Raw genomic sequence first — 12,965 nt, 5'->3', positions numbered from 1 at the left:
AGGCTATACACCCTAGCTTTCTGTCAAAATGCAGCTGCAGAGAGAGATTCTTTGTTACATCATAGCCCCATTTCGACAATGATCAACTAAGATTTGATAGTAAGAAAACTTGGATTAAATTCATGACTCTGGCTCTTATCAGCTGTGTGACTGTGAAGGAGTCATCTTAGCCTTCTCATTTAAAACAGGTTTTACAATGTCTCACAAAGCTATCAGGATGAAAGCACTTAACACACTAAAAAACAACAACAAAAATTAGCCATCTGAGCTATTGTGAAAAAGACAACTTCCTACTCACCTACCTGACTTCAAATAAGATGGGTCCATAATGGGTGACAGAAGCTGAGGACTTGTGATTTGATTTAATTACTTAACAATGACACAACATAATTCTTGTGTATTATTGTTGAGAAATGTGGCAGACACCTCAAGAGGATTACTGACAAGGCTTTGTTCCTTAAATATCAGAAATCCCTTTATTCCTCCTGTCCAAATGGTAGGTGACTGCTGGCCTTGAATCTTCCACCTGATGGAATGTTAAAGCTAGAAGAAGCCTTAGAAAAAAGAAAAATAACTGACGTTTCTAGGGCATGTGAATCAACTGTGAATTTCAGATCAGGAGAAGAATAAAATACAATGGATATTGTTGCTATTGTTCATTTTGCATTCCAAGAGGATCATAGGGTGATATCTTGAAGTGAGGCAGAAGCTGACAAAGTCATCAGCCTCACTCTTAGAGAATCTTCAAAATCCACTGGCAAGACAAAATCAAATCTAATGGCCTAAGATGCAGTGGATGACCTGGGCGTCTTCATTCTTAGAGTGCTCTACGTGAGCACTGAAAACTAGGTGCTCCATATAGTGCCTGCTTTCATGGCAGAATTGTTCTCAGCCACCCATTCTACCAGAGAAAGTCTTCACTTTCTTGGGGTACTTAATTTATTGATGGGTCTGAGGCCCATTGATTACACTCAATATGTTTAACCCATTTGCCAAAGGAGTTTTACCAAAGCTGCTGCACAGGCTACAGTTTGTTCAAATCACAGATGAGAGTTGAATAGTGGACACCAAAGATGGATGAAAAGCCTGAAAAATGCTTGGAAAGCCCTCACACCAGAGGGGTGTTTCCACAACACCCCATACACATACTTCACATTGCCTCAGGAATATCCCCTCACCTTTCTGTGCCTTCCTGCCTCATTAAAGTGTTCTGCTCTGATAAGAAGTCAAGAACAGATGGATTCAACTGGGCCAAGGAAATGGCATCAGCAGGGAAGGTCAAAGTATATGGCTATAAGAAAAAAGCTGGACATTATTTGTGATTGTAAAAAACTTACCCTCAAAGGAGGGGGAAAAAAACTTGCTCTGTAGACAGCTTTTCCATATATATGTGGGCACAGAAAGCAAAGACATATACATTCTTACAGGATCACAGAACACTAAGATTTATAACTAGAAGGACCGTAAAGAACACCTACAAATCAATACCCAGAATTGCTGTTAGTGCCAGATATGGCTCCTAAGCCCTATATAGACAGGACAAATTTTCAAAATAGTTAACCCCCAACAATCCTTGTGTGAATAAGCATCTTTTGCCATTGCTCCTATTCTAATTACTCCCCTTCTTCCCTCTTGTATCTCCATCATTCCCTAACTCTTCTCTGGTGAATGACTTGACATTCCTGGACCTTTTCCCCATAGACTGTTTTCTAGCCCCTATTTTCCATCATTATTTATTTGTACATATTATAACTGACTTATAAAACAGAAATCTCCTCTAAGATAGGGTACTATCATGTTTCAACTTTGTCTCCTCAATGTTAAGAATGGACTTTTCATAATAAAGGTATTTAATGTTTGTAGAAATTCTTGTTATGAATGGATTTCACCAATTTCTTTCCATTGCAAAGAGTTCTCTGAGAAATTCATTGTACATTTTATATTTTCTCTAGGAAGAGACAGGACATTATAGAAGCAAGTTTCTAAGTAAATTCGCTAAAAACATTGAAATGCCTTCACCTCATATTGTCCAATAGGTTCACACTGCATAGAGTTTCTATGTTTCCTAAAAGGAATTATTGAAGAGATTCTCTATTTCTAGGTTGATGATTAATGAGGCAGCTCTTATTCAAAGCAAACTCAGGCTTCCATTCTTACAATATATTAATATGTACAACTTGCTGATACATAAATTAAAAGGAGCTAATAAATCATAATCCCTGATTGTGATGGGCTGAGGCAGGAAAGGAAAGGACAGAGAGAATAGTATAACATTCGTTAAACAAGGGCTTTACTCTCTAACATCTAAGAGAAAATTGATGCTAGGTGGCACATTGGGTAAAGCCCTGCATCTGGATTTAGAGGACCTATGTTCAAATCCCACCTCAGAAACTTACTAGCTTCGTGATCCTCAGTATGTCACTTAAATCTCTATCTGCCTCAGTTTTCTCATTTGTAAGATGAGAATAATATCACCTACTTCCCAGTGTTGTTGTAAGGATCAAATGAGATGATATGAAAAGCACTATGTAAAGTTTACTGTTAATACTATTATTTATTGTTATATATACTATCTCCTCTGATTCTTCCTCAATCCCAAACTTTATCCCTGGTGGTAAGAACCTTTCTTCTAAGACCTTAACATAGCATTGTCAGACAAGCAAAGAATCTCAGTATCCAAACAGAGTTCCATGGCCATCTAGGTCAGCTCATACTTGAACAAAAAATTCTATCCTTCAACATATTTGACCAAGCTTTGCTTTGGAACAGACTAGGAAACCTGTTGTACTTTTGGAGTCCTCTAATGATTAGAAAGTTTCTCCCTTACGTTTTTTGCTTCTCTAGTTTGCATATAACATTCTCTTCTCTCTCCTTCACTTTGTTTTGTTTTTATTATTTTTAAAAGTTAGAACATTTGTTCTTCCCCGATTTAACAATAGTTCTCTCATTTTTCTCTCCTGGCTCAGACCTGACTCACTAACTTCTTCTATCTTCACACCAATATTGCTCTTGTTTTGAAGATGCTGTGACACTTACCTGTGCTCACCTCTGATTGATGAGTTTCTTCAGGAAACAAATATTTCATGAAAACCCGGGTTACTCATGCCTATTTCTCTTCAAGCTCAAGTCTGAATTGACCTAGATAGCCATTGAATTCTGTTTCAATGCTGAGATTCTATACTTATCTGATATTAAATATTAAATTATTAAAATTATTCCTGGGGATTGGTAAAAGAGGAAAAAATATTGAATAAAATATCACCTTAAAAACAGAATAGCCAAATGGTAAAAGAGGTATAAAATTTCTCTAATAAAAAGTGCATATTGATCAAATGGAAAAAGAGATACAAGTCTCACTTAAGAAAATAGTTCCTCTATGCCCAAAAGGCTATAAAATTGTGTATACCCTTTGATATAGTAGTATCACTACTGTGTCTGTATTCTAAAGAGATAATAAAAAGGGGAAAAGGACCCACATGTGCAAAAATGTTTACAGCAGTTCTTTTTGTGGTTGAATTGAAAATTGAGTGGATGCCAATCAATTGGGGAATGACTGAATAAGTTATGATATATGAATGTAATGAAATATTATGTTCTATAAGAAGGATAAACAGGCTGATTTCAAAAAATCCTAGAAAGACTTACACAAACTGATGCTGAGTGAAGTGAGCAGAACCAGGAGAACACTGTATACAGTAACAGCAAGATTATGTGAAAATCAACTGTGATGGATTTAGTTATTTTCAGCAACTTAGTGATCTAAGATAATTATAATAGACTTGGGATAGGAAATGCCAGCCACATAAAGAGAAACAATTATGGAAACTGAATGTGGGATGAAGCATACTATTTTCATTTTTTTCCTTGTGTTTTTTTCTTTTCGTTCTGATTTTTCTTTCACAACATGACTAATATGAAAATATGTTTAAAATGATTGTGCATATGTAACCTATATCCGATTGCTTGCTGTTTTGGTAGGGTGGAGATGAGAGAGGGAAGAAAAAAAATTGCAACTCTAAATCTTATAAAAATAAATGTTGAAAACTATCTTTACACATAATTAGAAAAATAAAATACTATTGGAATTTTTTTAATAAAATTATTCCTGAGGAGTCAGACTAGTTCACATTCCATCAGCAGTGTATTAATGTACCTATTTCCCCACAGCCCTTCTAGCATATCATTTTCCCTTTTTGTCAATTTTGCCAATATGGTAGATATGAGGTTGTTTCTTCAATTTTCTCACATGAACATATTTTTTTAATGTATGATGTAATCTCTATTAACTCTCCTGTTAATTTTGAATAAGCTATATAATACATTTTCAGGATTATATTCCAGTCATGGTTTTCATCCTACCAAGTTTTAATAATACCTATGAGATTAAATTTATTTCCTTGTATTAGCTCTCTAGTTCATTTTGTGTAGCATAATTATACACTGCTTATATATCTGAAGCCATGGATTTTATTACTGGCTCTTCATTCTGAGTTAGCCTTATATACTTTTGGGCATCTCAAGATCTATTCTTTCTACATCTTGGCTTCTACCTATGGTTCCCAGGTTGGTTGGCTATACACTGACAGTTTTGATTCAATTTACTATACACTAGACATCCTTTCCAGGGTTTTTAAGGTATCCTACATGCCTGACCCAGTACCTATTATTGCTATATTTTAATATATGTTCCAGAAATCCACATTCCATTCTCAAGTACCATCTTCTTAACAAGATGTTCAATTCCCAAGTCTGTGTAGCACTAATTTAAAAAAAAAAAACCTGTGCTTCTATGGTCTTTAGCATCTTGCCCAGGATTTCATAATATCTGACAATACTTATATTACACCACTAGTCTAATAAACTTATTAAGTAATATTGTGCCTAACAGTTATATGTACTAGTATCCTCTCTTAGAGTGTAAGCTGTGAAGACAGGGTCATACTTATATAAATTTTTTATCTCTTCTAATGCCAAAGACAGTGTTTTCAGTAGGTGATTAATGTATATTGAATAAATAAATAATATAGAAAGCAGAGCAGTGCTGGATTTGGAGTAAGAGGAACTAGGTTTGAATCCACGTTCAATCAATCAGTCAACAATATTTATTAAGTGACTATCACATGCTGGGTACCCTGCTAGACATAAAGTATAAAGTGGTCTCTACTAAGACTGCATTGTCATAGGGGAGACAACAATTACATTCAGATACAGTGGGTAGTGAAGTGAAGCAGGCGGGGACTTTTCTGGGAAAGACAATCACCTCACTGAGGTACAGCTATGAAGTGCTCAGTCCCCCAAATGCTCCATGATCTCCTGTGGTATTCTTGAAAAGTCACTGAGCTTTGGGAGCTTGGGGGTCTCACTGTCACACAACTTCTTGAGTGACCCTGGGGAATGGGAATTCCTATGACCAGAGAACGAAGGGATTTTGACCAAGGTGATGCCATTCGAGCAGTGGAGGAGCTATCTAACCCAAATGATCTTTGGACTCTTTCTTCAACATTTCTAACAAACTGTCACCCAGGACAAGTGACTGAGCTGGAGCAGGCTGTCTGGAGTTGAGGCCAACCTCCTCATTCCCACATTCCTACTTCAGTCCGCCATGCTGAATCCTAAGATTAAACTACAGAAATGAAGATTTCAAAGAATCCCAAGTGCTATGGACTGATACAAAGTGCCCAGAGCCAGAAGAATAATCTACATAAGTGCTTCTATGATCTATAAAGAACAACAATGTTGAAACATCAAACTAGAACGAACAAAACAAAACAAACCATGTCTCCAGAGGACATAAGATGAAGCACTTTACCCACCTCTAAACAGAAAGCTGCTGGAAATAAGGTGCATACATTTTTGGACAGAACAATGTATGGATTCCTTCTGAAACTGTGACCACTATAGTTTTTTAAATGCCCAGAAAAGAACAGAAAGAGTTCAGAAGCACAGACAAGCAGGAAAGCTTTGAAATTAAAATCTAGATTTTATTATGTATTTTAAAAACAAGCAGTATGATGTAAATTTTCTTGGCTTCATACAGAATTTATTTTTAGCATTCTGCCATGTGTATAGAAATACTCTTTATTGAGTTTAAACTTGGAAAAATATTTTTAAAAAACCAATATATATGTACATATATACAGCATAAATATAAAGTTATAGAGACATACATATGTATGTTTATATGCAAAGTAAAATTCAAGATAGTTGGAAAGGAAAGGCAGTAGTGGAGAGGTGGGGAGTTGGGATCAGAAATGGTTTCCTGCAGAAGGTAGTGCCTGAGCTGCATATTAAAGAAGAGATGGAAGTTATAAGGCATAGGTGGGAAGAAGCATATTTCAGACATGGGGGTTAACCAGTGCAAAGATATGGAAATGGGAAATGTTAAGTTGTGGATGAGGAACAGAGGTCAGTTTGCTTGAAATACAATGTGTGGGAGAAAGAATAATGTCCAAAGAAGCTGCAAAGATAGGTTAGGGCCAGCTAACCAGAGGCATTTGTATTTGATGCCAGAGGCAATAGTAATCCACTGATTAAGTAGGGGAGTCGTGTGGTCATATTTGAGCATAAAAAAAATTACTTTGGCAACAGTATATAAAACAGACTAAAGTGGGAAGAGATTTGAGATAGGAGATCAATTAGGAGAATATTGCAAGAATCAAGATGAAAGATAATGAGAACCTGAATTATGATGTAATTGTGTACTTTTAGATAAGAAGTCAAAGGCTAGAATAGTTGTGAAGAAGAAAAAGTAAGATTTGGCAACTGATTATATCTACTTTTGAAGGAAACAGAGGAATAACAAATAATGCTGGTATTAGGAAACATATTGGAAAAATAAAAATATCTTTCACAAATACAGAGAAATTAGAAGATAGGAGAGTTTAAGGAGAAAAATACTGAGATCAGTTTTAGACGAGTTAATGATGTTTCTGGGGCACCTAGTTTGAAATGTTCACTAGCCAATTAGTGAATTAGAATTTAGGAATATCTACATCTTAGAGTCATCTGCATGGAGACAATAGTTAAAACTCATGGAAATTTAGAAGGAGAAGAGAGGAGTGCCCAGGATAGAATCTTGTATAACACACCCAGTTAGGAGGTATGAAAAAAATGATGAGCCAGCAAAGAAGACTGAGAAAAGAGCTATCCGGAGATTTGTTGATGAAAAGTACTGATGAAAAATCCAAAGAGGAAGGAGTATCCAGGAGTAGAGGGTGATCAAATGCAGCAGAAAGTTTAATAAGGATTAGCACTGAAAGAAGACCATAAGATCAGACAATTAAGGAATTCCTGATAATTTAGAAGAGAAACATACTAGATGAATAATTGAAGTTGAAAGTCAGATTACAAAAGAGTAGAGAAGAGTGAGAGGAAAGAAAGTGAAGGAAGAAAGTATGAATAATGTATTCATCTACTGTTCTCCCACTGAAAACCTATGTAACCTTAGGCAAATTATTTAACCTCTGGACCAATTTTCATATCTGCGAAATGAAGAGAATGAAATGCATGACCTCTAAGGTCCCTTTAAAATCTATGGCCTTATTATTTCAAAATCTTATGAATTACATTAGGAGAAATATGGATGTCATGGGAAAGTAGATAGCATAAGTAAAAGTTCCAGACTTTAATCATAATGAAATAGGCTGCCTCATGAGAAAGAATGGTTCCCCCCCCCCCCCATCATTGGAGATATTAAAGCAAATGCTGGATTACCCTCTGTCAAGGAAGTTGGAGAGAAGATTCCGGCATTGGGAAAAACTATGTTCTCTTATTTTGTTTGAATTTGAGTAATAATAATGATAAGAAAAACTGACATTTATGGTTTGCAAAATATTTTACAGAACTTTTCAGGTAAGACTCTCAAAAGCCCTGTCAGGTAAGTACTATGAGTATTATTGTCTCAAGGAAATCAAATCTTAAAGAAGTTGAGTGACTTATTGATCATTCTCCCTACCAGGACAGTTCAGGGCCATTACAATGAATTTTTGGAAACATTTTGGGGAGCACCACATACTCTTCAGGCTGCAGAGCCTACAGTACTCTTTTTTGCCACTAGATGGTACCTCTGCAACAGTAAGATGATATTTTGAGGGCATTCACATGGGGGCTAAGTTAACATGGGAGATGTGCAGCTTCCATTTAACAGCATTACAATTTTACTTTCTACCAATATACTCGTGTAAAAACTTTATTCACAATTCACAGATGAAATAGTCCTATTTTTGTAGATAAACAAGTGGGGTTAGAGAAGTCACACAATACTGTAAGTTGCAAAACTGGGACCTGAAGCCAAGTATGGCTCCTCCCCTTTCCATCTGCCAAGCTTATTTAAACTGACAAAGAAGGGACTAAAATTAATGAATGGCAGTAAGCAAAAACTAACAATAATTGTGGAATGATTAGATTGGTCAAATACTAAAAGTTCGTGAATAACTATGATGAACTTGGATATTCAATAAGCAAAGTAGTGACATGGAAAGTATTTTATCCAAGATATTTATGTGAGAATAAACACTGTGTGTGGAATATTTCATGGAATGGAAGACATAGTTAATATATTGGGTCTTTTAATCAGCTGCTTTTTCTCTCTTTGTTCTTTGTCATGAGAGATGGCTCACTGGATCAAGTAAGGGACATATTTAGAAAAGAAGCTGATGTAAAAACAAAAGATATCAGCTAGGAAAAAAAAGATTGAAAACCGGAGTCAGTGACTAGATGGCTGAAAAATGAAGAAAGCATCTCACTTCTTACTACAGGCTTTAGACGAGTAAGGCAGGTCATGTTCAGCAACCTCGTTCAATATTCACTGATATTTTTCATCCAGGACAGCTAATTGATGCAGTGAAAAAGACTCATTTTCCTGAGTTTAAATCTCTCCTCAGACACTTTCTAGCTGTGTGACCTTGGGCAAGTCATTTAACCCTTGGATTCCTCATCTGTAAAATGAGCAAGAGAAAAAAGTGGCAAACAACTCCAGTATCTTTGCCAAGAAACAGAGTAACAGAGTCTGACATGACTGAAAGACAACTGAAGAATAAACAATTTTACAATCAAAAATCAATTGTAAAAGTCAAAGATTAATTCCTCAAATCCTCAAAAGCTCAAATACTTGGACTTTTTGTTACTGTAGATTTCCATAAATTCTTCTAAATCCCAACAAAATGTAATAAGCCATCAAAGAAATGTGAGACTGGAGTTGTGGTTGCTTAATCTGTAACAAAATAACCAGTTCACATAGAACCCTACTTAACAAAAAAGAAGGGACCGAAGAACAATGAGATGAGACCTTTAGAATGCAGATCAGAATGCCAGCACTAGAAGGGGCATCTACCCTCTCACCAACAAGAAGGAGCTGTTCACAAACCCTGGAGGCAAACCAGGCACTGTAGGCTGGCTCTAATTGATACAAAGCCTGTTCTTATTCTAGGGCAAAATGTTCCTTTCTGCAACTGGACCCCATTGCTCCAACTTCTGCTTTCTTGGCCAAAGTTTCTACATAACAATCTTTCAAATCCTTGAAAACAACTTTCACATCTATCCTTTCTAATCTTTGTCTTCCCCTATTATCTTTTTTCAGACTAAAAATTTCCAGCTTTGTTTCTTTTTCCCATATTCCCTTCTCTCGAGCTAAACTGGATATTTTTTTTGATGCCCTGGATATTTCTTACCTGCTCTTTCCTTAGAGCTATCTCATTGTGATGAAATTTTTTACGTCAGAGCCCAACTCAAATTCCATTTTCTCCTCCTGGAAGCTTTTCCTGCCCTTATCAGTCAGAAGTGTCCTTTTCTCCTCTGATATCTCAGCATGTCTGTACCCCTCTTTCACACCTTATCTTGTGCCTTTTTGTAAGGGGAGTAAATAATGTGCTGGGCCTAAGTCTCATCTTCATGAGTTCAAATTTATGTGACCCTGAACAAATCACTTTTTATCCTTTTTGCCTCAGTTTCCTCATTTATTAAATGAGCCAGAAAAAGAAATGGCAAAAAGCTCTACTGCAGTATCTTTGTCAAGAAAGCCCCAAATAGGGTCAAAAGAATCAGATATAACAGAAACAACTCACAATATTTCTAAATGTCTTACTGCTCAATTTCTCCTACATATTGTTCATCTTTCCTAGTGATCTAAATAGAGAGTCCCTGAACAGGAGTAGGCACTTAATAAATGTTTGCTGAGTTGTGTCTATTAAGACCAAAGGGAGATGAATTAAAATTAATTCTGACTTATCAAAGGCCAATTTAGTGGAAGAGATAGTTAAAGGTATATGATATGAGGAGGGAGGGAGATACTGGACATGGAGTCAGATGATCTCAACAAGAGGTTTAGCTCTGCTACTTTTAAGCTGTGTAGTCTTTAACTAATTCCTCTAAAGGAATCACTGAAATATGCTGAGTAGAAAGATGACAGGATAAGACCTGCACAGGATCAGAACTAGGGTAATATAGTAGCACTGAAACCAAGAGAAGAAAGAATTTCAGGAGTGAGGCAGTAATTAATAAGAGTGTCAAATGCAGCAGAGAGGTGTGAGAGAAGGATTAAGAAAAGACTCAGTAGGAAGTCATTGGTGATCTTGAGGGAAGTGGTACAGTAAGGAGGACTTAATTCCTGACCTAGGTTGAGGTTGGATCCCTGGAGCAAGGCCACACTCTCTCTTGTTTTGGATTGAGAACCAATTTCATTTTTTAAATCTACTTATTTCCTTCTTCTACCCCAGCCTTCCATTTCTTTTTTCCCATTCCTATTCCATGTATCCACCTGGTCTACCCTGCATTAAACCCTCTCAATGCATTCATGCTACATTCCCAGAATGAATGTAAAGTTCTGTAGTTGCAGATCAGTTTACTGACACTGAGTTGCAAATAGTGACTTCCTATTTATCAGCCGCTACATAACAAAAGCCACTTACATGCTGCTTCTTTCTTCTCTTAAGCATCTCACCCCCCAAATTCCAGTGTTGGGTAGCACCAAGCAGGCCTATGCAACATTTGTCCCTGGAGTTTATAATGGAAAAATGATCCAACACCTCTTCATGAGCACCATCTTTTTCTCCCCCTTAGAGATAATGTTCCTTTCTCTCTGTTTTTCCTTATTCACAGTTCAATTAGTTTTACCTGAATCATTCTTTCCCACATGTATACAAAAATCTTAACTCCCTCACCCTTCTTCTCTGTCTTCCAACTTGTGTGCAGGAATATCAGGTAAATCCCTTGCTCTCTCTCTCTTTACCACTCCTCTTTATTGTATTTGTGAGCCAAAAACATGATCCTAATCATAGCTGAACAGCCTAGCAGCACCATCCATAATAGAGCTATGTCAAGAGAAAGTAATACATTCTCTCAAATCCTTCGAAGTGTTCAGAAATTACTTATCTTATGAAGTTTTACCTTCTCATTGTCCTCTAATTACAATCTGATTTTCTGCAAGCAATAGCATTTAAGAGAAAATTACTTTCTCTTGAATAAAAAATAAAATATTTTTAGTTAATTTTATAGGAAAGTAGGATAGACTAAGGAAAAGAGCTCTTTTCAGGATTCAGAAGAAATGATTTCTGAATCTGGTTCTGAAATTTAGCATCAGTGTGAACTTGAGTATTTTTCTGTCTCTTAGAATAAATGGTATGAAAGGTTTTAAGTTCTGTCATTCTATGTTTCAAAGGTTTTTCCAAGTTTGGTCTTATGGTCTGTTTGATTTTAACACTTAATATTCAATGTCCTAAAAGTTTGTCTCTTTCAGATAAAACATTCCATGTTATATTCTATTATATATGTTCCAAGCAAACATATGTATGTTCTCTTTCTTTTCTGACATTATCATTTCATGCTATTATAATTTTATAATATTGCATGTTCAAAGTTTGTTGCTCTATTTCAAAATGAAATCTAATTACATTCTAAGATGCCTTTTGCTCTGATAATTTTTAAGCCTATATACTGCAATAAAATTGCTTAGTACTATTTTTTCAGCTGATGGCAATATTTCAACTAAATTCATGTTCAAAAGAGGAGACCCAGAGAAGTCTTGAAACCTACCTTTTCTACACTGTGCTATATTAGAAATTTTTGGAGATTCTTGTGGCCCTATCTTTTATGGTTCTTAAAGGCAATTCATTTAGTTTTTTCAGACTTTGACAACCCGACTAGACTTTGAAATGGGAAGCTCATAAAACTTGCAGATCTATACAGGGATATGCCCAAGGTCCTTGGCAAGCAGTGGTAGTTTCAATATGAGAGTCTAAGTCAAAGGTTATTAACAAGGCCCAGACCAAAGGTCCATTTGACAAAATCCTAAACCCAACTCCTAGGTAATATAATTACTTCTAAAGAGAATGTTTTTGATGAAGAACCAAGGACCATAAGAGACAGCCACCATTGATCTGATAGTGCATGAATAAAGAAATTGAGAACTGAAAAGATGATATAATTTGCTAAAGATAACACACATAGTAAGTCTCAGAGCTGGGACTCAAAACCAGGTTTTCTGATTAAATTAAGTGCATAGTATATGTAATAAACATTTATAAGTTTGAAAACTCCTTAAAAGCAGGTAGCATCTCATCTCAATTTCACATCTCTTGCAGTTTTCTGCACAACAGGCCCTTAATATATTTTGGAGAGAATTTTGGAGAGAAATTGTGCAGAGCAGTACTGGAATTTTCCATTATACCTTTGTGAGAGCTTTCACTAATGGGGGGGACAGGAGAGGGAGAGAGAACTCTCCATGGTGCTGAACTCGGGTGTTTTCTATCCCAAATAGTGTTGTTCTAATGCTGCTTCTAATATGTTCTAATATATTGTGTCCTAATTAGTCCTAAAGTACATAGTTCAAAGAAAGATTAGTGGGATAAGAAGGAAAAGGAGAAGCTTCCTGAAGGAGACAAGATTTGCTTTTAGTCCTTAGGGACACATAGGCTTTGAAAAGGAAAGCAAAAGACAGGGTATTCTAAACTGCAGGGTTGTGTAAACTTTGT

General features: G+C 36.1%; 1 protein-coding gene across 9 annotated transcripts in view; it reads right to left on the bottom strand.

The window, feature by feature from the left end:
- The window catches only part of FAM168A (family with sequence similarity 168 member A), a 218,280-nt gene that overhangs the window by 50,721 nt on the left and 154,594 nt on the right, over window positions 1-12,965 (bottom strand). Inside the window, exon 1 of one of the 9 annotated variants that reach the window (XM_051987154.1) lies at window positions 303-463. The exons of the other annotated variants lie outside the window; for them this stretch is intronic. Coding sequence (XP_051843114.1) covers window positions 303-327 — 25 coding nt within the window. The 5' untranslated portion in view covers window positions 328-463. Of the gene's footprint in view, window positions 1-302; window positions 464-12,965 lie in introns of those variants that run through there. 9 annotated transcript variants of the gene reach the window in all.

Source organism: Antechinus flavipes, chromosome 3 (assembly GCF_016432865.1).
Source record: "Antechinus flavipes isolate AdamAnt ecotype Samford, QLD, Australia chromosome 3, AdamAnt_v2, whole genome shotgun sequence".
Lineage (NCBI taxonomy): Eukaryota > Metazoa > Chordata > Mammalia > Dasyuromorphia > Dasyuridae > Antechinus > Antechinus flavipes.
This window is presented reverse-complemented; position numbering and strand designations above follow the sequence as displayed.